At 41.3% G+C, this 25,035-nt stretch overlaps 1 protein-coding gene across 3 annotated transcripts in view; it reads right to left on the minus strand.

Annotated features, from left to right (window-relative positions):
• Nucleotides 1-19,745, minus strand: part of SAMHD1 (SAM and HD domain containing deoxynucleoside triphosphate triphosphohydrolase 1) — a 62,313-nt gene extending 42,568 nt beyond the window's left edge. The window contains exons 1-5 of one of the 3 annotated variants that reach the window (XM_069077628.1): nt 18,948-19,745; nt 13,802-13,868; nt 10,159-10,231; nt 3,296-3,456; nt 1,810-1,925 (exon numbers count right to left, since the gene is read on the minus strand). In XM_069077628.1, the coding sequence (XP_068933729.1) occupies nt 1,810-1,925; nt 3,296-3,456; nt 10,159-10,231; nt 13,802-13,868; nt 18,948-19,149 (619 nt within the window). In that variant the 5' untranslated portion in view covers nt 19,150-19,745. Of the gene's footprint in view, nt 1-1,809; nt 1,926-3,295; nt 3,457-10,158; nt 10,232-10,761; nt 10,920-13,801; nt 13,869-18,947 lie in introns of those variants that run through there. The other 2 variants (XM_069077627.1, XM_069077629.1) reach the window with 2 other exon arrangements.
• Between the last annotated feature and the right edge of the window lie 5,290 nt (nt 19,746-25,035).

Consider the following 25,035-nt stretch of genomic DNA (forward strand, 5'->3'; position numbering starts at 1 on the left):
GTTAGTATTTTTCATTCTAAGTTCTTTGGAATTGTCTTAAAACATTGTGTGGTCTTGGGTAACTAAGTTTTTCAGTTAATAACGGTACAATGTTGCCATTAATGGGTACAATGTCCTCCTACTGCTGCTCACTTCACTTTGCATCATAGAAGTCTTCCCAGACTTTTCTGAAAATATCCTCTCCTCATTTCTTACAGCACAATAGATTTTCCATCACAATCATATATAACGATTTGTTCCGCCATTCCTCAATTGATGGGTATCCCCTCAATTTTCAATTCTTTGCCACCCGAAAGAGCTACTAGAAAGATTTTTGTACATATAGGATCTTTTCCTTTTTCTTTGATTTCTTAGGGTACAGACCTACCTACCAGTCTGTATTGCTGGGTCCAAGGGTATGCAGTTTTACAGTTTTTTGGGCAGAGTTCTAAATCATTCTCCAGAATGGTTTGACTAGTTCACAACTCCACCAATAAGTACATCAGTGTACCTATTTGCCCACATCACCTCCAGCATTTGTCATTTTCTTTTTCTGTCATTAGCCAATCTGATAGGAGTGAGATAGTACCTCAGAGTTGTTTTAATCTACATTTCTCCAATTATTAGTTATTTAGGGCATTTTTTGTAGTAGTCTTATGACTACTGATTGGTTTGATTTCTTCTTCTGAAAACTGCTTGCTCATATCCTTTGACCATTTAACAATTGAGGAAATGATTTGTATTTTTTTTTTTTGCTTTTTGGAGGGGGGAAGGTAGGGCAACTGGGGTTAAGTGACCTGCCCACCCCAATGATTTGTATTCTTATAAAATTGACTTAGTTCTCTATATATTTGAGAAATGAGGAAGGGCCAACTTTCTAATGGTAATCTGTTCCAAACTTACCTAGCCTGGTCAATGGCCTAAGGACATAATCTGTGGACTGTGAAAGACATTTTCTTTCTATCATCTAAGGAACATATAGGAAAGAGAATAAGCTATGCTTACCAAAGAACTAGATTCTCTCACAAATTAGATTCTAAGGTCCCTTCCAGCTCTAGTGATTATCTAGCTTTTACAAATGGCCACAAGAATATTTTGGGTTGCCAACAGGATTATTAATATCACAAATAGGAAGTGTAACAAGTCCTTTTTACAGTTTTAAGGGCTGTTGTTTAGCCTTATATCCACCTGGATTAGAGGAAGTAAGAAATACCACCTTCTCCCCACCCCCAACCTGAGAATCTTCCTGTTCAAAAAAATCTCAGGTATTCTGAACATAAGAAACATGGATTCAGGAAGGTCAGGAGGCAAAGGATAAAAATATCCACTGGGACATATTGATCAGAAGACTTTCATAATCTAATTGAACTTTAATACAGCATACTATAGCAGGAATGCTCAAACTAGGCAGCAGGACTTGACAATGGGAGATATCCCATGTCCTCTAGAACTGCAGAGGGAAACTGTGATATGTTTTATATGCTAATAGCCACTGAGGTATTATAAAGAGAATTTAGGATTGCTGTTGTATTCTAGACTCTTTGATTGGTTAGCTTTTGCTGTTGTTGTTTGGAGGGGGGAAGGCAAGGCAATTGGGGTTAAGTGACTTGTCCAAGGTCACACAGCTAGTTAAGTGTCAAGTTTCTGGGGCCAGATTTGAACTCAAGTCCTCCTGACTCCAAGGCTGGTGCTCTATTCACTGCGTCACCTACCTGGGCCCCCCCCCTTCCCCCGCCCAGGTTGGTTAGTTTTTAAAAATAAAAGAACAATAATATCCCCAAATAGTTAAATAAATCATGTTAATCCCTTCATCTCTTTGCATAGGTTTACCTAGATCATGACAGAGCCCAGCAATCTGAACACAAAGCATATCCCGTTCAGTTATATGTAGTTCAGGCTGTTTTTCTTGCAGTGCACGGACCAGACATCCTGCTAGATACCCTACACTGTGAAGGAAGAGAAGAAAATAAAATCTTATTTTGAGAGCTCTTATTTCTTCAATCAAGAATATACCTTTTTGATACTCAGCACCACACCCAGAAATAACTGGCAGTGTAACCTTGAGCAAGTTACTTAACCCCGATTGCTTTAAAAAAAAAAAAAAAGAATTTACCTTTTCTACATATAATTCTATGTGACTTTTGCTCTGTTAGAAGCCATGACTCTCCCTACATACCATTGCAACAGTCAAGGACCTTAAGTAATCAGGAGGAGGATATTCTTTATTTCAAATTACTCCTCTCTTCAGGTCACAAAGAACAGTAATCCAACCTGTTATATTTGCTTTTATTTCTGTAGAGCAGAAGTTCTTATCCTGAGTCCTTGAACTTTTTGACAATTACAGTTTACTACAATTGGTTTTTTTGTAACACTATGTATTTTATTTTATGTATTTAAAAATATCCTTTTGTGGAGTCTACAGGCTTTGCTACACTGCTGAAGAGCTCCATAACACATGCAAAAAAAGGTTAAGAACTTCTGTTTCAGAGTAGCCTTAAAATTCTAGTCACCCTCAATTATCTGAACAAGTAGAAAGGAGAATAAATCCAAAAAAGGGCACTTTTATGAATAATATTTACATTCACAATTCAATATGAGTTATGTGTGATTCTCTAATAATTCATATAACATCATATAATAAAGTTATATTGGAAAGAACTGTCTCAAAAGAAAAAATTGTAAACTATCTACACTTCTTGCTACCCAGAAGCATTTCTTCCATGCTGTGGAGAAAAAGACAAATTCTAACATTGTTACCCCTCTAATCTTGTCTTTCAAATGGATATTTTTCCTAAAACATTATTTAGTAGTTTGGTTTCAAAGACTCAATCTATACAAGAATAAGAAGACAGCAGGGGAGTGGCTAGGTGGCACAGTGAATAGAGCACCGGCCCTGGAGTCAGGAGGAACTGGGTTTGGATCCGGCCTCAGAAACTTAACACAAAAACTAGCCATGTGACCTTGGGCAAGTCACTTACCCCCAGTTGCCCTCCAAAAAGCAAAAAAAAAAAAAGAAGACAGTAGGAAAAGTGAAGGGCTTAATATTCATAAATTATAATGTTAATAAGAAAGTAAAAGATAGAGGTTCCTTGAAATACCCTGAAGACAAATTTTTAATTGTTCCACGACCCTCAGGAGGCATACAAGTAAGAAACAAATCACATCATAACAATGTTTAACAATGCTAGAAGGAACTCGACGATTAAACTACTACAATTAATCATGGTGAGCCTTAACCATAAGTTTTTTGTAATGGAAATACTTAAAGAATGACTCATTTCTAATACCTGGATTTAGGTGCATATTTCTTCCTTACCCTAGAGAATGTTCAAATCGGTTGTGTGAAGCACCTGGAAAAACATAGTAAGAGCCTCCCAGCTGTTTAATATATCGAAGACGCTGAAACTGAGGTGTGTCAATGATGCGGATAAGAAGAGGGTGAAGATCTATGTGGCCATGAATAGGATCATTAAATATCTGGAAAATAATGATTTTTACTTTATTTGAAGCTATCAGTAGAACATGAAAATAATTAATGCATAAGTTAAAGGTAAATACACATTCTTTTATTCCCCACGCAACCACGCCTAGTCAAACCAGAAGACTAAAGCTATTTAGGTATTTAAGATACTATACCAATCACTCCCTCCAAGTAATACAATTACATAGTTCTGGGCTATAAGTCCAATCAGCACGAATCAAATTTAACAGAAAGTTAATTTCCTTCATCTTTTGACTACTTTGGTTGACTAGTCTTAATATGGTAACCCTGAATACCAATTAAAATTGAACTTCTCATTTGGATCATTTATACCTTTCAGTAAAGTCATCACATTGAGTTAAAAAGTGACAAAATAAGTGTTGAATATCAATACCAAAAACCCAAGTACATTCAAAGAAAATATGACATTCCAGCTGAAGTTGCACAGTCGATTTAAAAATACAATATGAAACGATGGAAAGTATCCATATCCAGAAAGCGCTATGTAGTCTAAATGCAAATTGAAGCAGCCTATTTTCCATTTCTTTTTTTTTTAATTTTTTTTTTCTTGACAGGGGCAGAGCCAAGATGGTGGAGTAGAAGCAGGACCTCCCCGCTGCTCCTGCTTCCACCTTCCCCAATCCATGTAAAAGGGGGACTCTGAAAAAACTTTGGAGCTGCAGAACCCACAAAATGACACAGAGAAGCTAACCTCCGGCTGAGGACTGCCTAGCAGGCCAGCAGGAATCAGCCAGCACAGTGCTCTGGGAGCCAAGCCCAGCCCCATGCCGAGGCTTTAGCCCCAGGGCGGGCCTGACCAGCCTCCAGCCAGAGGAACTCCAGATCAGCAGCAGCTGTGGCCATTTCCAGATTTATCAACACACAGATGCGAAGGACAAAGTGAGAGGTCAGTGCAGTCTGGACTTTGGGACCAGTAAGTGGGAATGCGTCCACATGGCAGCTTCGGCTCCTGGCCTGTAGAGTGTAGGGGGACCAAGCACCAGTCTGAAGGGGTAATCGCTCTTGCTTTAACCTGCTTGGATCTGGACTGCAGTCTAGGGTGGAGGTCCTGGGGTGTATGTCCAGCTTGCCAGAGTGTGTGGAGACCTCAGAGAATGTACCCATCTAATACCTCCGGCAACTGAGAAAACCTCAGGGTTTGGGACAAAAGCTCCCCTGTCTGGTGGCAGAGTCCTACTGTGGCAAAAAGCCCAAAAGTCAAATCATTGAGTGGCAAAATGAGCAGGCAAAGGAAACAAAGCAGACAGAAGATTCCAACATTACACTCCTATTTTGGGGATAAGAAGGAGCAAGGCATGGAACAGGAGGAAATCAGTGAAGTCAGAACTCCTGCACCAAAAGCTTCAAAGGAAAATACAAGCTGGTTACAGGCCATAGAGGACCTTAAGAAGCAGATAAGAGAAGTGGAGGAAAAATTGGGAAGAGAAATGAGAACAATGCAAGAAAATTATGAAATGAGAGTCAGCCTGACTGAGGAAAATAACACTTTAAAAAACAGACTGATTCAAATGGCAAAAGAGGCTCAAAAAGGCAATGAGGAGAAGAATGCCTTAAAAAGTCAAATTTGCCAGATGAAAAAAGAATCTCAAAAGCTCAATGAGGAGAATCATGGCTTCAGAATTAGACTGGAGCAAATGGAAGCTAATGACTTTATGAGAAATCAAAATGCTGTTAAACAGATCCAAACAAATGAAAGAATAGAAGGCAATGTGAAATATCTCATGGGAAAAACCACTGACCTGGAAAATAGATCCAGGAGAGATAATTTAAAAATTATTGGACTACTGAAAGCCATGATCAAAGAACCTAGAAATCATCCTCCAGGAAGTTCTCAAAGAAAACTGCCCTGATGTTTTAGAACCAGAGGGCAAAATAGAGGTTGAAAGAATCCACCGATCACCTCCTGAAAAAGATCCCAAAAAGAAAACTCCTAGGAATATTATAGCCAGGTTCTGGAATTCCCAGATCAAGAAGACAATATTACAAGCAGCCAGGAAGAAACAATTTGAATATTGTGGAAACACAATCAGGATAACCCAGGATCTGGCAGCTTCTACACTGAGGGATCGAAGGGCCTGGAATGTGATATTCCGGAGGTCAAGGGAGCTGCGATTAAAACCAAGAGTCACCTACCCAGCAAAACTGAGTATCATGTTTCAGGGGAAAATATGGTCATTCAGTGGAATACAGGACTTTCAAGCATTCTTGCTGAAAAAACCAGAGTTGAATAGAAAATTTGACATTCAGATACAAGAAGCAAGAGAAGCATGAGAGGGTAAACAGGGAAAAGAAATCATAAGGAACTTATCAAAGTTGAACTATTAACATTCCAACATGGAAAAATGATAATTGTAACTTATGAAACTTTTCTCAGTAGTTGAAGGGAATAGAAATGTATATATATATATATATATATATATATATATATATATATATATATATATATATATGTATGTATGTATGTATGTATATATATGTCTATATATGAGGGTATATGGGCATATGAATACATATGTGAATGTGTGTATATATGTTTACAGGTATACATAGATAGAGGGCACAGGACCAATTTAACAGGAAGGGATGATACTCAAAGGGTGAAATTAAGAGGTGAGAGAGGAATATAATGAGAGGAGATGGGGAGAGACAATGGGTAAACTATCTCATACAGAAGAGGCAAGGGGAAATGGTTACAATGGAGGGGAAGAATAGGAAGGCAAAAGGGAGTGGGTCAACCTTATTCCTATTGAATTTGGCTTGAGGAGGGAACGAAATACACACTAAATAGGGTATCTCACCCTCCAGGAGTAGGGGGGAAGGGGATCAGAGGGGGGATGATGGAAGGGAGGGCAGGCTGGGGGGGAGGGAAGTTGGAAGCACCCACTTTTGAAAAGGGACGGGATCAAAGCAGAGAATAGAAGAAGTGGGAGGTGGGATAGGAGGGAGGGAAATATAGTCAGTCTTTTACAATGTATCTACTATGTTATTGTTTTGCATTAGCTACACATGTACATCCTATACTGAACTGCTTATCTTCCCAGTAAGAGTGGATGACAAGGGAGGAAGGGAATGCATCTGGAATTCAAAGTTTTAAAATCAAATATTCAAATATGTATGTATATGTGTGTGTGTATACTACTATCAATACTATTTTACATGTAATTGGGAAATAAGGCATGATATATAGGCACTGGGGCATAGAGATCCACTGGAATAGTCAAAAGGGGTATGGGAGAGAGCAGAGTGGAGGGGGGGATATCCTGTGGGACTGCTATTTTGGGGGAGTGGGTAGGGGAAAAACGGGGAGAAAATTTGCAACTCAAAATATGGCGGAAATGAATGATGTAAATCAGAAGTTAATAAAGCATTTGAAAAAAAAACTAAAAACAAAAGAAAAAAATTTTTTTCTTTCTTGGAGTTTTTTCCTTTTGTTCTAATTCTTCTTTCACAACATGATTTATGTCTAAATATGTTTAATATAACATGTACATGCATAGTCTATATCCGATTGCTTGCCGTCTTGGGGAAGAGGAAGGGAGAAAAAATATGGAACTCAAAATCTTATAAAAGTGAATATTGAAAACTATCTTTACATGTATCCCCAGCACTTAGTACAGCGCTTTAAGCAAAGCTCACTTTATCTGTCTCTCTGTCTCTTTAAATGCATCAGCCCAGGTCTGAGTCTGTGATTTCAAGGTAACAGTGTTAAGAAATGGTACTGAGGGGGTTATGTAATGTGCTCAAGTCACACAACTAGTATGTGTCAGAGGTGGGAATGAAAGCCAGGTCACAAGAATCTGAGGACAGAATCATGTTGCCTCTCTAGGATAAGATGAGGAGAACTGAAAGTGTACACAATCCCAAGGATTTCAATTTTTAAAATCTGAGCAATTGAGCATGCCTAAATGGTGACTGTGAAATGGGGAACATGTGGGGATTGGCTGAAGATATCACAATTCACTAAATAAACATTACACACACGGTTGCTGTTGGAACAAATCAAAATTCTAATCACAACTTCAACATTAGGGATGGACTCTAGAACTTGCTTCAAATACCAACGCTTGAGGGTCAGCACCAACAAAACAACCGATCTAACTTCTAGATCATATAACTGGTTGACAATAACAATATAGAACAGTATCCTTGTAAAAACTTCCTTAGCTAAGACTGAATCCACAGGTGCTCACTGACTATCACTACTTCTTCAAACATTGCCAATGACAACTGGTAGCTATGAGAACATTGGAGCAAAAATGTTATGTGAGAGTCAGAGTGGCCCAACCAGTACAGCAACCTTAGCCTCGGGCCTGGACCAATTTCTTCCATGGTTCAAATTCAGGACAAATTAAAGCACCAGTTCCCTCCTCTCAACCCTGTCTTTCATGCCCTATTCTGACATGGTTGTGGAAGACCCAAAAAATGCCAATCTCCCTGGCACTACCAGAAAACAGCTCTGTCCTCTCTCAGGACAACCAAACAGAATCTGATATGGAAGAGGTGACCAGCACAATTACAGAGTGCATTGTTGTCAACCCCAATGTGGCCAATAACAAGTTCACTGACAAGAGGGTATGAATCAAGGGGCTTGACTTTTCACATAGCGTTGGGAAAACCAAAAGGACAGCAGGTAGGGTGGAATTTGAAATGCTGGGGACCCAATAGAAGTATCAGTCACTGCTGCATGAGCTTCAAGAGCTAATGACTGAGATGGAGATGACAAAGGCAACAGTTGAAAGAGTCAGCTTGTGAGAAGCTCACTCTTGAGGTTCTGGCTAAACAGCTAGCTGTCCTGAGGCAGTGGCTCGTTATCTCCCATCCACCTGAAACTAGCAGCAACCTCGCTGACCCTGATAAAGTCCTGGTCAATCTTCCACATACAACTAGAATCGGCAAAGAGCAGCACAAAGGCTGGTGCTGGGCATGAGAATGCAACTCTCCTCCCCCACCCCTTCCAGTGACAGTGGCCAGACACTTAGGAGCTCTATTATCTTCCTGAGCAGGACAAATTTCTCCAAGCCTCTGTCAAAGCTAGAGGGTATGAATGGTACAGCATGACTCTTAGCATCCTTTAATCTGTGGGTCTGCAGGGATCCTGTCTAATGGAAACTGTCACCCATGGAAGAAGAAGGTGAGTACCCTGGTCAGGCTGCTGTGGAAACCAAATAGAAGTCTGACTACAGACTGCCCTAGGAAAAGTGGATGTGATTAGTAAAACAAGGCTGCTCTCGAGGACGCAAACACACAAAGCAAGGAATACCCATCATATGAGACAGATCAGTGTTCAATGGCATTGCTTCTACACTTCCTGAGCTGAGGCACAGCCCTGTTGCCAATAAGCAGCCCCATGAGCAAGTTATAGCCATTTGGGCTAGCCCTGATTCATCTGGATTAGCAATCACCAGAGGACTGACTGTAGTCCCCCCAAGGGCAACTGTCTGACTGGCAGTAAACTATGCAGCAGAACCTGGTTAGAGGAGAGGGAACCTACTTCTGTGAAGTACTAGAGACTTCGATGAAGACACTAGAAAAGGGGGCAGAAGTGCAGGTGGAGTCCCTGATCCCTGTGTAGCCCAGATTTATCAGTTTGAGCGTGTGGCTACACCATCCTGCCTTACTGATGAAAAGCTCATCCAAAAGGGCAGTCTCTTCTGCAGGCAGAGTTTGTGTATCCCCTTCCATACATAAAACAGTTGGGGGAACAAGGGGAAGCAAGTCTCGGGAGATGGGGAAATGAAAACAACCACTTTCCTGGTCCGTGTCTAACATAGCTTTCCTATGGTGGGATGGGGGGAGGGGCATAGCTCTTTTGTGGCTAATTTACAATCAGTTCATTAAATACTGTAGTGCTGTTAAAAGAAAAAAAAGAGCCTAGGACTCACGGGTGGGGAATCTGTGGCCCTCTAGGTCCTCAAGTGCAGCCCTTTAACTTAATCCAAACTTCACAGAACAAATCCCCTTGTTTAAATTTGGTCAAAGGGCTGCACTTGAGGACCTAGAGGGCCATATGTGGCCTCCAGGCCAAAGGTTCCCTACCCTTGGACTGGAAGACTCAGCTCTTCCTGACTCCAGGTTCAGCACTTTCTCCACTGAATCACCTAGCTACCCATGATTGCACATGAAACTCTAAATCTCCATTACAGTTTCCTTTCTTTAAAAAATGTAATAAATGACACATTCAACATTTAGAATATATACTAAAAAGTATTGTTCATCCACAAAATGAGATATAGCAAGGTAGTCGCAATACTTTAGTCTCTCTCTCTTTGAAAAACCAAAACAAAACCTAAAACTCCATTTCTCTCTCCGCTGGAGAAGGATTAGGAAGCTTTAACAAAGACTAGTAAGTCAGAACCCTGAAAAGCTAGTTTTCCTCTTTCTAAACACTGGAGGTTTGAATGGGGTGGAAAATGAAAAAAATATATATCTATATTTTTTCTGTAGCAAATACTAGTGTTTAACCTAGCATACAAGGTTAAATTAAAATTTACTAACAACACAAACTTTATCCAAAAAAATTATCTGTGATCTAGGTTATGTTGAATGATAATCTTATTTCAGTAACATATTTTACATTCCTGACAATGAATCAAACATAAAATGGGTAAACAGAAACTGAGGTCCTCCAAATATAGAATAATATTAAAATCTAACATTAAAAACTAACTCCAACTTACCTTCATTGCATTATCATGGTTTTGATTCAGTTCACGGATACAATCCATCATCTTCTGTCTGTCTTCTAAAGACCTGGAAGAATCACCAAACACCAAAAAAACACAAGTCACAACTTGCTTAATAAAATTTGTGATACTGCTTAGGAAAGATTTTTAAAAATCAAGTCAATTACCTATAGATCATTAAGAACCATTAATAATTTAAAAATCACTTCAATAAATCTCCCAAGCAAACATTTTTCTAAGCATACTCAGAGGACAGAAAGCTGATTGGTCTTTTCAGCCATCGGAAAGCTAGACCAACAAATCCTATATTTCTTTTGTGCTCCCTAAAACATTTTTGTTGTTGTTGATTAGCTGTTTTTCAGTCATGTCTGACTCTCCATGACCTCATTTGGGGTTTTCTTGGCAAAGATACTGGAGTGATTTGACCTTTCCTTCTCCAGATCATCTGACAGATGAAGAAACTGAGACAAACAGGGTTTAACCTCAGGAATATGAGTCTCCCAGACCCCAGGCTCTATCCACTGTTATCACCTAGTTGCCCCCTAATGCACATAGTCCATAGTAAATACCAGTTGACTATGGTGATATTAATCTTACCTAACACAACTTAGCATTAAGAACTATGGCTGAGTCAGTCCTGGAATTCAGATTCTCTCCAGTTGACTGGCATCCCTTGGTCTTAAGACTGCTCACTCTGCTGAAGCAGTTTCATTCCTGATACATTGAACAATTAATTACAGTCACCTGACCGTATACGGATGGCTCAAAATTCTTCCAAGCCTGGTCTATTTATCAGAGGCCTGGCCCCTCCTAGTATGTGAATAATAGTCTACCGGAAACCAACACTTGTCACAAGAAGGTACTCTTTTGCACTGGTGGGAGGAACTTCTCCTACTCAGGCAGATCAGGATCTGCTCGAAGATTTAATCTTAACAGAGTCTGGGTGGAGCGGGAGGGGAAAGGAAGGATACTGGAAAGGGCAGTCTGAATGGGATGGGATGGGACGATTGAGAAGTTAACAGACTTGTTGATCACTCCTTGGGTGTCATATTTGTTGTCATTCAATTTTTTCAGGTTCTTTGTGATCCCATCTGGGTCACATTAAAACTAGTGTCAGAGCCTGAATTCAAATCCAGGTCTCTAACTTTCTCTTTCCCCTATGCCACATTTTCCCCCCCTTTACCTGCCCTGACCATTTTAGCAATAGAAATAGAAACTATTTTTGAGGAACTATTGATAAGGTAATAATGACTTACGACCTGTCTCTCGGCAAAAGTTTTAATCTGACTGTTCTCTCCAACACCTCAAAGAAGCACTATTACATTAGACTCTAGTGTAGAATATTAGCCCTGAAAAAAACCTTTTATTTTTACAGAAAAGTGAACTAAGATCAAGATAAAACTCTCACAGTTCTCAGTTCCTCCTTCTCTGACTGCTCCTCAGTAAAGTCATTGATAACCTCCCTTCCCCATAGCTTTAAAGTCTTCTTGCACTTTACTCACTCCCACATACTCTTCTATCTAGTGACACTGGGATCCTTTTGTTATCCCTCAAACAAGACCCTCCATTTCCCTGACTCTGGGCATTTTCATGGGCTGTGTCCTATACCTGGAATTCTCTCTCCTCTTTTCCACTTTGGGGCTTCCTTCAAGGCTCAGCTCAAATCTCACTTTCTACAAGAAGCTTTTCCTAATCCCCCTTGAGGCTGCTAGCTTCCCTCCTTTGACTCTCCAATTTATCCCATACACAGCTTGTTTGTGGATAGCTGTCTATAGCTGGTTCTCTCATTAGATTGTTAGCTCCTTGACAGGAAGGATTGTCTTTTACCTTTCTCTTTTTTCACTACATTTAGCTCGATGGTAGGAGCTTAATGAATATTTTTTGATTTGTTTACTAACTGACTAAATGTTCATCTGTTTCCTACTCCCCAACTATGAGTTCTATCCTAGGCCTTTTTCTCTACCACTTTCTGGGTGATTACATTAGCTCCCATGGGTTCAATAATCAAGAGGATGGGACCTAGTTCTATATATCCAGCTATAGGGCCACTCCTGAGCCTCAGTTCTTCAGCACCACACTCAATTACCAATTTGACATTTCCAGCTGGATGTTTCTCTCACAGGCATCTCAGATTTGAAGTGTCCAAAGCAACTTGTTGGCATTCCCCATCAAGGCTATCCCTCTTCTGAACTTACCTGTTTCTGTTCATGGCATCCCAATCTATCCCATCTAGGCTTGAAATTCTGAAGTCATCCCTAACTCCTCATTTTCCCTCACCCAACAAATCCAATCAGGTGCCAAGGCTCATAGATACTACTGCTACACCATTCACAAGTCTATCTCCTTGTCTCCATTCACATAGCTAACACCTCAGTGGAGGCTCTCATCACCTCTCACCTGAACTATGGTTACTTCTAAATAGTCTCCATCCATCATCTCTCTCCTTTCCAATCCATTCTCCAAACAACTGTTAAAGTGATGGATAGTCCTAAAACACAGGTCTGACCACATTACTCAAACTCCAGTGGCCCCCTATCACCTCTAAGATCAGATACAGATTCCTTTATTTGGCTTGTTAAGCCCTTCCTGACCAGGTCCCAAAGTATCTTTCCAGCCTTATCATATATCATTTCTTTCATACACCCTTCCCTCCAGCCAAACTGGACTCCTATCTCTTCCTTACACATAAAACTCCATCTCCTTTCTCTGTTTTGGAATGAGCTGCCCCCATACTTAGAATGAACCCCCTCCTCACCCCTACTTCTTAGTATCCCTATCACAGTTTAGCTCAAATCCTACTTCTTAAATGAGGCCTTTCCTGATCCTCCCAAGAGATGCTAGTGATTCTCCTCCAAATTACCCTATATTTATTTTGTATACACTTATATGTTGTCTCTCTGTGAGCACATGGACTACATCCTTTTTTTCTCTATCTTCAGTGGCTTGCACACAATAACTGCTTGCTGACTGCCTGGTTTCTCAAAGTTACTCTGCTAGTAAAGGATCTCTTGATTATCAGTCTAGTAACTTATTCACAGCACCACAAAGTGGAGCACATTTGAAATACTGGGCCCCTAACAAGATTTTATACCCCAAAATCACCAGCCCTGGAAGAGACTAACTCCAAAACCTGAAGAAACTGCTTAAGAATCACCTCTGAATAAGAACACCAATGACATCTTAGGTGAGAGTCTTAAAAGAGATTAGCTGTTGATCCTCGGATAAAATTACACAACTTTAAAGGGTACCACTAAACCTTGCTAATGACACTTTGTTTTCTTTTTACCAAAATGAAATTACCAGGAAATTAGTGGCTTTATGTTTGCATAAATAACTCTCTTAAATAACTCAGAGTGAAAAGCTGGTCCACTAAAAAACATTTACTCCATAGCAAAATTCTTTAGCTAAGAAAGACTAGATCTAAAATATAATGTCATTTTCCTACTGACAAATTCATATAAAAAGGGAAGTTTCTGTGAAGACAACACTAATATAATCTTTGTCTTTTATCCCTGTATGTAAATTAATCAAAAATTAAGAACTCAAATAACAATCCAAAAAGAAGAAAATATTATATAAGAGAATTATTATCTGAAGTGTGTTTTTTGATACACTTCAATATGAACAGTAGTCTTACCTTACTCCAAGTTCTTCAAGAAGTGATTCATTAAGGTGGGGTAGTTGAGAGCCTCTGATTTTGTTTTCTATGGAAAATTTTTAAAGATTAATATTTTAATATATCTTGCCTTTATGTATTTATTAAGTATACGTGAAATATAATATTCTGAAAATAAATTCACTACTATATGATTTGTGTAAAATGCTTGCAAGAAAGTTTATCTGCAAAACCCATCTGTGATTATAAATACAAAGTAACTTAAAGAATGTTGTTTTTGTTTTTGCCAATAAAAGGTAAGGCCATATATACTACGTTTATCTGTTGCTACTTTACAGACTAATGTATTGTTTTTTTAAAGGCAGGATGAGAAAAGCACACAACAATCTTGACTTTCTGCCTCCTGACTTTATACTTTGTTGATTTGTTCAAGTCTTTAACTGAATCTTGTCTATTTCCCTTAAAAAAAATTTTTTTTTAATGTTTGTTTTATTGTTGCCTTCTTTTTACACCAGTTATTTCCCTTTAACATTCCCTGGCCTTTTCTTGTAACAAATCAAAACTTTGCAGCAATGACAACCAACATGCTATCTAATACCTCCAACTAATAATGAATTCCATATCTATAGTCCTCTACTTTTTTTTTGTAATGATTTTACTTACTAATTTGAATTGCCACATTCTTTATTGTTTGACCTAAAAATTAGGTCTCTATACTTAAATTCTTATAGATATTTTAAATTTTACTTTATCTTTTTTGTCACTCAAGTGCTCTGCTCAATGAGCAATTTAAAAACACTAGACATAGCTGGAAACCTTATTCAGATACTTCAAAGAAAAGTTAAGTACTGTGGCTTTTACCCTCTATCTACATAGTCAAACAACCTCTGTATTATTGGTAATGGGAAAATGTGGGGAATTGGTTTAATTTGAAGAAATTTAAAATAATGAATCTGATCTGTTTTATGACCCCTATTTCTGTTCTCCTCAGTACCTTTTATATTTTTCCCTTTCTCCTTTCCCCCACTGTCCTCGGTGAACTTGAATTAAGTGAACTACATTATTTAAAACATAAACTTTGGTCAAAATGGTTTCTGTCATTACACCCCTTTTTAAAATCACTTCATGCTTCTCAAAACAGTCCTTATTGGTGTGAAAATGTCTACCCTTTGTAGCAGGCCAAAGGTGACAGACACTTCAGGAAAAGCCATCCAGTAGGATTTAAGCCATAAACTGTAGAAATTAATTCTCCATTCCCTGCCTCTCCTCCCCCACCGGAATACATTTTTATCTTATTTCATTTCAAAGAACTAAAAAGTGGTTACTCGGAAACTTTTAAATATTGGGAAAGAACTAGCCATTTTTTACTTTATATTTTTAACATTTAAGAAAACTATTCTAAGCATCTTCAGTAATAATCTGAAGTAAAACAAGCAGATATTCTGTCAACCAGTTCACAAATTTCTCTGCATTTATGTTACATGTGTGTGTTTAAATGCTCCACCTTTTAGAGAGAGAAATATGTACCATCATTTTTCCCCCAAAATATCATTCATTACAATTTGTAAGACTTCCCTTTTTTGCAGTTATTGTTTTTACCATTGCAGTCATTGTAGTTTGCCACACCCTGAAGGCAGCATGCCAATTTAAAGGTCAGACGGGGTTATTACAATAATATAGGAAAAAGGTAATTAAGTGCTAAACCAAAGTGGTAGGGAACAATGGAGTGGGGAAGCGAGAGATTGGGGGAAAAAGACACTGAAATACTGTAGGGATAAAGACATCATTTAGGACTTGACTCAAGTTTCATGCCTGAGAGAATGGAGCATTGGGTGGCTGGTTAGTCACATTCTGGAGAGAAGATGATGTTTCAGAGTGTGAAATGGTGTGGGCACATCCAGCTAAAGGTGATTTCCAAACATGTGGAAAAGCAAGCTTGGTGCTCAGGGCAAATAAGGCGTAGTAAAAAGATCTGAGAGCCATCCGCATTACTAAACAAAGCCACTAGAATGGACGTGGTAGTTAAGAGAGAGAAGATTTGGAGATTTACCTCCTTGAAGTGCAAATTCATTCATTCATTAGACATTTTATAATAACTCACATGACTAAAATAGTTTCCCTGAGTGGGGTGACAGAGTTTTCTCCTTTCCTCTCCCCCCCCACCATTTGGTAAGGACCTGTGTCCTCAAAACTCAGTCGCACACCTCTCTAATGTACTTTACCCAATAACTTTGCTATCTTAACCTCCTACAATACCAACTGGATCTCCGAGGCAGGGGAGGCATCTCCCCTAAACTTGTATGCCCTCCAGGCACAGTGGCCAGCACAATTAATAATAGCTATCATGTATATACTAAGCATGTAGCAATTTATGCACTTCAAACACAAGGGATCCTACAAAAAGCAATTAACTGCCCCTGCTCTCAAGGTGCTCACAGTCCAATGGGGGAGAAAATATACAAAGAACTAGGTACAAATCTGACATATACAGGATTAACCAAAGATATCTTCCTAGCATTAAAGGGAATTGGTAAAGGTTTCTTGCAGCTCGCATACATCATCTCATTGCTGTAAGGTGCTCATTTTCAGGGAGCTCACCCAAGTCAGTGGGAATAAACAAATAAACCCAAGAGGTCTTTTGAACAATCAGCCCCCCAAATCTACCACCACTAGGGGAAACAACCATCCTGCTTATATTCTCCTCAGGTACTAAGCCCATAACCTCTATAACTTCTCAGTAATAGTCATTCCAATACTTGTTAAGAGACTATTGTTTGTAGGTGGTTCAGGGAGAGAGAGAAAATTTTAAGTATGCTTTCCCAGGGAGAAAAGACTGGAGGACAAAAGATTCAATATATTATTTTTCTGGCATACACACACTGCCCCAGTACAATTGCTAGGCAATGAGCACTAAATAATCAAATATTTCTCTAACAGAATGTACATAAAGAACATTTAAGGGCGGAGCCAAGACAGCAGAGTAAAAGAACATCTACATTAAATTCTACTAAGCAATGGATTACATACTGTTTCTCATTTTCATTGTTAGTATGTCAAGAACATACTGGGATATACTATTAAGGACGCCCTCTAGTCTGGAAATTTATGAATTTAGTCTATAGACCTACATTCCAGAACACTGGTATCTCACTGCAAGCATCATTTTTTTAAAAGAGGGGTGGTGGTCAGGGGAGGAATCAGGGAAAAGCGGAACTAAAGAACCAACCCTGGGAGAAGGAATTAGGGAAGAGTAATAGCTTAAGAACCAACCCCAGAGTCCCACAGCTGTGACTGTTCCCAAAGTTCCTAACCCCTACAAAAAGGTTTGTGGAGAGAAAAAGGAAATGAAGATTTGGGTTGGTTTGGTTTTCCCCTTCCTCCCCTCCTCAGCCCCTCCACCCATTCCAGCTATATTTAGGGTCCCACCACAGGAAGGGTTCTTTCTTGGCCATGCAAAGATAAGAGTTGCAAATCATAACCAGTCAACACCAACTTCCACTTCTGGTAGGTGTTACATTTTCATGCCTAACTTCAAAAAACTGACTAGACTGCAAAGTTTGACAAAGAACTTAATTCAAGTGGTTAAACAAGACTCTGAATTTAGCCTGTATATTTCAGTCAAGATTGTTACAACAGGGGCCTAAGTTTGGCTCTGGGTTGGACAAAAGCTAAAGAGAGAAGCAAACAGGATATCTCAAAAGAAAAAAAAAGTGTCTGTGATGAATGGAAACTAGGGAGGAAGAAGAAACAAACACCTATTAAAGTACAACTTCTTATGATGTGGCATAGCTGCAGACTGCTAGGAAACCACCAAAGCAAAGATACCAGCTTGGTGCTGGGCAGAACAAAAGATTGGAAGTGGAACCCAGTGTTTTTTCTTTCCAAACAATTTCTTCAGCATTATGAGTCTCTGCAAATAACAGGGCCAACCAGAGTCAAAGAACAGATGCTCAGGCTGTAAATAAGTTGCTTTAGCCATAAAATTCGTCACCATTTATTAATTACCAATAAGGCAAACGACTCGATTCCCACCTTTCAGAAGCTTGGAAGGGCATAGTATTGCCGAGCTTGGCAATAACCATCTGTCACAATCCCAAGAGAGAAATGCCCAAATTCTTTTCTCTTTTTTTTCCTCATCCTCCAGGACTAATAATTAGATCACTAAGTTGGCCACATCCTCAGAGGTTCACCTGTGCCTTGGAACACACTGCTCAATCTAACTTGGTGACCCCAGCACCTCCACCACCTCTTATTGCATCCTGGGTTTGGTTCAACAAACATTAATAGTTTACTATGTACAGCGCCCGCCCCCCTCCTCCCCCCCCCCCCCCGGCCCCCCCCCCCCCCCCCCGCATCTTTTTCGGATGCTCGGTAGTCTACTCACCAACTACAGAAGGCTTCCCAACTCCAAATTCCCCTCCCCCCTCCAATCTCCCACCCTAAAGCTAAGCAGGTCTCCCTCCTCCGCGAACGGGCTTCCACCCACTCAATTCTGGCATTGTGGGCATTGGTCAGGGGAGAGGCCAAAAAGAAGGTCCCACGGAGTAAGATGCGGGATCTGGTTAAGGGTTCCCGCTATGAAGTCAAATGAAAGGACGGTGATCTAAGTGGAAGACGGACAGGAGGAAGAGAAGGGTCAGTGGGGGGTCCTGATGGAGTGAAGTACAAGTAGTGGGGAGTCACTGACCAAGTCATGGGGGCCTGGGGGGAATCAGAGGGGCACAGTCACAGCAGAGGGGGTCCTGGGGGGTCGTGGGAATCACTGGGGAAGCAGTCGCCGGGGAGGATGGGGGGTGTTTGTGGAGGGGGGAGTCGCTAAGTCACTAGGGAATAACCGTGGCGGTCCCTGAAGGAATGATGCGGGGTGCGGCAGAGAAGTAAGTCGAAGGTGGGGGATTCCCTGCGGGGCAGGTGGTTAGGCAGGTTAGTTGACCAAGTCATCAGGAAGTCCCACGGAGTTGGTTACGGGTGGGGGAAGCCGCGGGGAGTGCGAGGAGGGAGTATCCCTGCAGAGGTGGAGGGGCTGCGGGGAGGACGGTGGCTGGCTGGCGATGGAGCATGGGGGGTGGGGTCCCCTGAAGGAGTGGCTGGGGAGCTGGAAGGCGTGGCGGACGGACCCTCCCGGGGTTGGGTGTAGCCCCGTAGCACCCCCATCCTCGCCCGCTACCTCGGAAGCGGCTGAGCAGCGCGGGGTTGCTGAAGCCGTGGTGGCTGAGGAAGGTGCACAGCCGCTCGGGGCTCCAGCTCTGGGGATCCGCATCGTCCTCGGGCTCCGCGCCTGCTGGCTCAGCCAGCGCCGTGCCGTGTTCCCGAGGGGGACTAGGAGTCCCGCAGCGGGCACGTTTTGGAGGCACCTCAAGTTTCCTCATGGCCTTTTCTCAGCGGCCGCCTAAGACTGAGTTCAAGGAGCCGGCTGCGGAGCTGGCCGCGCAGGCGCACAGCGACTCCGGCGAGGGAGGGCCACGCCCCTCGCCTCCCTCGAAGGCCAGAAGACTAGAGCGCCGCACCCGCCCGGAGGGCGGTGGCGCAATGACGGGAACGGCCGCTGTTCTCCTGGCTGCAGCGACCCCAGAAAAGCTGCTGCCTTTTTGAGTTTTCTGTAGTAGCAGAATCTCAGAAACAGCCCAGGACCTCAGAGGCGGTGCGGACGAAACCATATATAAACAAAAATCTCCTTTACAACTTCTTCTAGCCTTTGCCAGGGGACTTCCAGGGAGGAGCAACTCACAACTCACTGCATTTGTGTTCGAGGCAGCCCGTTCTACTTTGGGGGACCTGTTTGTTAATCAGTTTTTACGTATATCAGAACCCTACATTTGCCTTATTGCACCTTCCACTCATTATCCCTAGTTCTATCTGCGACCAAGCTTAACTAGACTAATGACCCTTTTGCATGACTTCCCTTCAAATATTTGAGTGAATAAATGTAAACATTTACTGTGTGACAAACTTACTGCATTAAGCCGAGGGGATACTAATAAATTAGTGTGTGTGTGTCTGTGTGTAATATGAAATCCAGAGAGTCCCTTCAAAGGGGCTTACATTGGAATGGGGAGGAGACTGCACAGAGAGGGGAGTGATGGGGCCAGGAAAGGGACTTTGGGCTTGGGAAAGCATAGGAAAGGTGAGTGGATCCATGGGGAAGTGAAGTGACATTCTCTTTTCCAGAAGCAATAATAGTATTGCTTTGATTATGGTTCCCAGAGCAAGAGGTAGACGTGCAGCTATGGAGAGTAGGCTGTGGCGACTGCAGGACAGTTAGCAAGAAAATGAGTGGGATGGAGGGCTGGGAGGGGTATGAAGCTTGGTCTCCTCTGGGGATATAGCTGAATAAATAGTAGAGCAGGTGATGGCTCACTCTCTTTGAACATGACTATTGTCTTCCCTAAATCTCTTCTTCAACCAATGCCCAAATAGCATGACTATCCGTGTGTGGCTGAGGTAAAGGTGTAGTTCATGGAAATTGAGGAAGTTGATGAAATTGAGAAGTAAGGGTATTTGAAGGGACATCAACATGTAAATTGACATCCCCTAGTATAATAAGGTTAGGGGTGCTACAACAGAGAGGCAGGCTGTGAGCCATGGACTTAACTTGAAAAAGCAGGGAGAAGGACCCGGGGCCCATTGACGAATGAGACTGGGTTTAGGTCAGTTAGGAGATGAAGTCAGGGCTGTTTAAAGAGTCTATTCCTCTACTCAGTTTCACTTCCTAGAGGCAGCTACATTAGCCCACATGTAGAGTACTATCTTACGGTGAAACTCCAGACCCAGACCCAGTACGGAAGGACCTCTATGTTGCTGGCTATTCTCCCCAGACCTGAACAATGTATGTGACTCAGAATTCCAATGTGGAGTGACGTCTGGGTTTGTTTCTTCTTATTGTGGCTCTCTGTCCTGTTGCTTTCCTTTCTCAGATTCTACAGTTCTGGGCTCTGTTGCTTCCTAGTTGGGACAAAGATGTTTTTCATTGCTACTGCCTCCAGAGCTGCTGTGTGAACCCTTTTTGTTGCTCCCAGCTACAGTACCATTTCCTCAGCAAAATATCAGCATTCTAAGAGAATGAGACAACCTTGGCCAGTATACCTCAGGGCTAGTCAATATATTTCAAGCTATTTTTACTTAGTAAACTACATCTGACTGAGACAGAAATAGGCTACTTAATTGGACAACTGATGAGAACCTGTTCCAACATAAACTCCCCCTTTCTCATTCTAGGTAGAACTGGGATGACTAGGTGGCTAGGTGGCACAGTGAATAGAGCACCGGCCCTGGAGTCAGGAGGACCTGAGTTCAAATGCGGCCTCAGACACTTACCACTTACTAGCCTTGTGACCTTGGGCAAGTCACTTAACCCCAATTGCCCTGGCTTCCCCCCTCCAAAAGAAACAAACAAAAAACAACTTGGGATGACTAAAGTCTATTCCCCTTTATCCTACAGTCCTTACTTAAGCTGGTTCCCCTTTCTCCCTAACTGCTACCGTGTTTTCCCGATAATAAGACCTATCCCAAAAATAAGCCCTCCCCTTACTGTGTAAGATTCCTCTAAAATAAGCCCTCCCCCGAAAATAAGCCCTATTGAGATTGCTACTGTAGTGAAGGTGATCCCCTGCGCTACATGCTACATTACCGTACCCTCTGTATGCACCGTGCCCCCCCACCGTGAAACGCACGCCCGTGCTCCGAGCTGCATCCAATCAGAGCTGCAGCAGTGAGCACGTCATCCTGTTCTTCCCCAGTGATTTGCTTATTGAATAAAGGTACATTTTTTTGTTCACATTTACCTGTTTATTAAAATTGCTGTCAATGTTCATTAAAATAAGCCCTCCCCTGAAAATAAGCCCTCTGGTGTTTTTCTGTCCAAAAAAATAATAAGACAGTGTCTTATTATCGGGGAAACACGGTTTAAAGTAAACACCACCCTTGAAGTCAAGAGTACTGAATCTGAAGGTGGGGACACCCCTTTTTATTCATCTTTTTGATGCTTACCTTTCTCAAGGACACATATACACCCCTTTGAAACTGGTCCAAAATACTGAGACTCAGTAAGACTGAAGAAAGCTCTAAAGATACCAGAGGGAAAGGGAAAATGTTGGAGGCCACCAGAAGCATCTCCTAAGAGCCCAGTTTGTACCCACCTACCTCCTGGGCTATTGCTAGAACAATAGCAAAACCAATTTATAACACCAATAGAAAAGGAAGATTATTGTTATTGTTAGGGGAGTTGGAAAGAGCTATGGAAGGGGTCAGAATAAATGAATATAAACAAACAAACAAATAAATAAGTAAAAATTAATCACAGGGAATACAATGGGAAAATAGAAGTAAATTTAAAACAAAGATGTTTAGGTGATTTACATGAAGACTCTCTTTTGCTGAGCTTGGGGAATAGGAATACAAAAGAGAAATAGTCCTTGCTTTCTTGGAGTTTATATTCTAATTGGAGGAGACTCCATCACCTGAGAGTAATGACCTGGGAAGAGTGTTTTGGTTTGAGTTCCTAAGGAGCTATATGGAAGTTGATTGAGTGTCCCTTCTCAGAAGCAAAGTTAGTTTTTATTTGATTACTTTTAGGACTAGAACTAGGGGCCGCCAGGTGGTGCAGTGAGTAAGAGTGCCAGCCTCAGAGTCGGGAGACCCAGGATCGGTTCTGGCCTCAGATACTTGGCACCCACACAAAATAACTGGCTGTGTAACCTTGAGCAAGTTACTTAACCCCAGTTGCTTTAAAAAATAGAACTAGAGGGCCCTAGCTCTAGTAATAGCCAATAGCTTGGGGCATTTACTTCCCTTCTCTGGGCATGCCTCATTTACTTGCTTTGTTAAAGGAGAATTCCAGCTTTTGGTTTTCCATTTTTTTCTCCCATCCTACTGATGGAATCCTAATAAAGCTACCTAAGAACATGCATGCATTTGTGTGCATTTTTTTTTGAAGCTTAGAGATGGATAAATTAACTAGAGAAGACTTTAAGCTTTGATGTAGATACAAACTGGTACCCTAGGGGTTAAAGAGAATATTAAGGGTTGTTTTTCCAGTATTCTGTGAGGCCCCTCCTTGGGGGCAGAGGGACAGAAGAATCATTCTGTAGCTTAAGAGCATCCTAAAGTCCTTTCCCCTTATCTTGAAATACCATAAAACTTCCCCTTATCCCAGACCATGAAATTCCTTGTCTTTCTTATCCTGTGTCATAAAATTTCCCTGTCCCCCTTATCCTGTCCTTATCTTTAACCATCATAAAACCCTAAAACTACATCATCATCCTTCATATCTCTATATCAGCTTAGCTCCCCCAAATACCAGTACCTTTTACTCAGCCCCATTGCTACAGTAAAGGTCCCTGTGCTTTTCATGTTAATGAAGCTCCCAATGGCTAAAAGACAGTCTAAATGAATTCTTTCACACCTGATACCCACTCTCTTGAATTTGACCTCAACAATTTAATTTACAAGTACTTTCCTGAAGAATTAATTACACCAATGTCCTGCCTTCTACAAAGGTCAGGTTATTATAGTCTTCTAGACAATGAAACTCCTAATGACAGAGTCCACCTAACAATGATTTCAGTCTTGCTCCTTCTGCACTAAATGATCTCTCCTACTCACTGGCTGATGCCTGAAATTCTTTCTACAGAGAGCATTTCAAGGAGAAACCAAACTTCAAAAGGCAAACTAGTTTAAAAGGGTGAAAATAGGAAACTGGGGTCTGAAAGTTACATTAAGGACCCAATGATTTAGATTGGAGCTTTTTTGTAAACAGGTAGGCCCCAAAGTGTTCAATGAATACTTTATTTATTCCTTCCCTCCACATTTATGGAGTCCACTATGTCTAATACCTACAGACATTAATTTGATAGGTTTATGCCTTCTGGTGCACAAATAGGGTTTTTGAATTTTTAAGTTAGACCTTTGATTTCATTCATTTAGGGAGCCCCTTGTGAGGATATGTTCCCTTTTGCAAAATATATCAGCACCTGCTGGGCATTAGAGTCTTGGAGTACTTCCTGGACCACTGATATGTTAATTGATTTGCCCAGGGTTACTCAACCACTCTGTCACTGACTGAACCTGAAACCAGGTTTTGAATTGACTTATAACATGATAGCTCTTCCAAAAAATTAGAGGGCATAATGGAATGTGTTAAGTAGGTGATGGCATAGGTGAGAACAAGCTCCGAGAGCTTATAAGAAGGAATAACAAATGAGGCAGGGAAAGGGGAACAGCAACTGAGGCTACATAGAGCAGGTGGTATTTGAACTGAGTCTTGAAGGACTAGTAGGGAGATGGCAGAACCAAGATGGCAGAGAAAAGGCAGCAACTCTCCTGCACTCTCCCCAAAACCCCTCCAAACACCTTTAAATAATGCCATAAAACAATTCCTGAGCAGCAGAATCCACAAAGGGACAGGGTAAAATCATTTTCCAGTCAAAGACAACTTGGAAGGTCAACAGAAAAGGTCTGTTCTCTCTAAGAGTAGAGCGTAGTCTAGCTCAGGCCATGCCAACATAGACCCAGCCCCAGAAAACCAGGAGCAGGCCCTGAAAGCCACTGAATCAGTGTCTGCTTCTAGACCTCTCAGCCCACAGATAAGGGAGTTGAATAACTGGTCAGAAGGAGATGACAGGGTTCTCTTTGCTCGCACTGAGGCAGGAATCTGTTGCTTTGCTCATATTCAGATCTGGGTCACAGTACTGGGTCCCAGGGCAAGGAAGAGCACTAGCACACCAGAGCTTGTGGCCACAGTAGAGCAGGGAGTCTCTTGATAGCTCCTGGGTAGAAAATAGTGCTTGTGGTCACTCATAGACCAGAGCACAGGCCATGAGAGTAGTAAATGCACCTCTCCTTAGATCATACCTCTTTGGAAGAACTGAAAGCTTACAGGTCCCTAGAAGTACCTCTGAAAACAGCTGCACAAAACCCCTGAAGATTAGGATAGTGCATCTTCCATCCTGGAAGCAGAGGCCAACTTTAACAAAGAGTTAAAAGTCAAGTAATAGATTGGGAAAATGAGCAAACAACAGAAAAATATTCCAACCACAGAAAGTTTCTATGGGAGTGGCTAGGTGGTGCAGTGAATAGAGCACTGACCCTTGAGTCAGGAAGACCTGAGTTTAAATCCTGCTTCAGACTCTTAACACTTACTAACACTTACTGACCTTGGGCAAGTCACTTAATCCCAATTGCCCTGCCTTCCCCCCTCCAAAAAACAAAAAAAAAGAAAGAAAGAAAGAAAGAAAGAAAGAAAGAAAGAAAGAAAGAAA

This window comes from Petaurus breviceps, unplaced genomic scaffold (genome assembly GCF_028583685.1).
Source record: "Petaurus breviceps papuanus isolate PSGF00001 unplaced genomic scaffold, PetGlider_PUasm1.0 90994, whole genome shotgun sequence".
Lineage (NCBI taxonomy): Eukaryota > Metazoa > Chordata > Mammalia > Diprotodontia > Petauridae > Petaurus > Petaurus breviceps.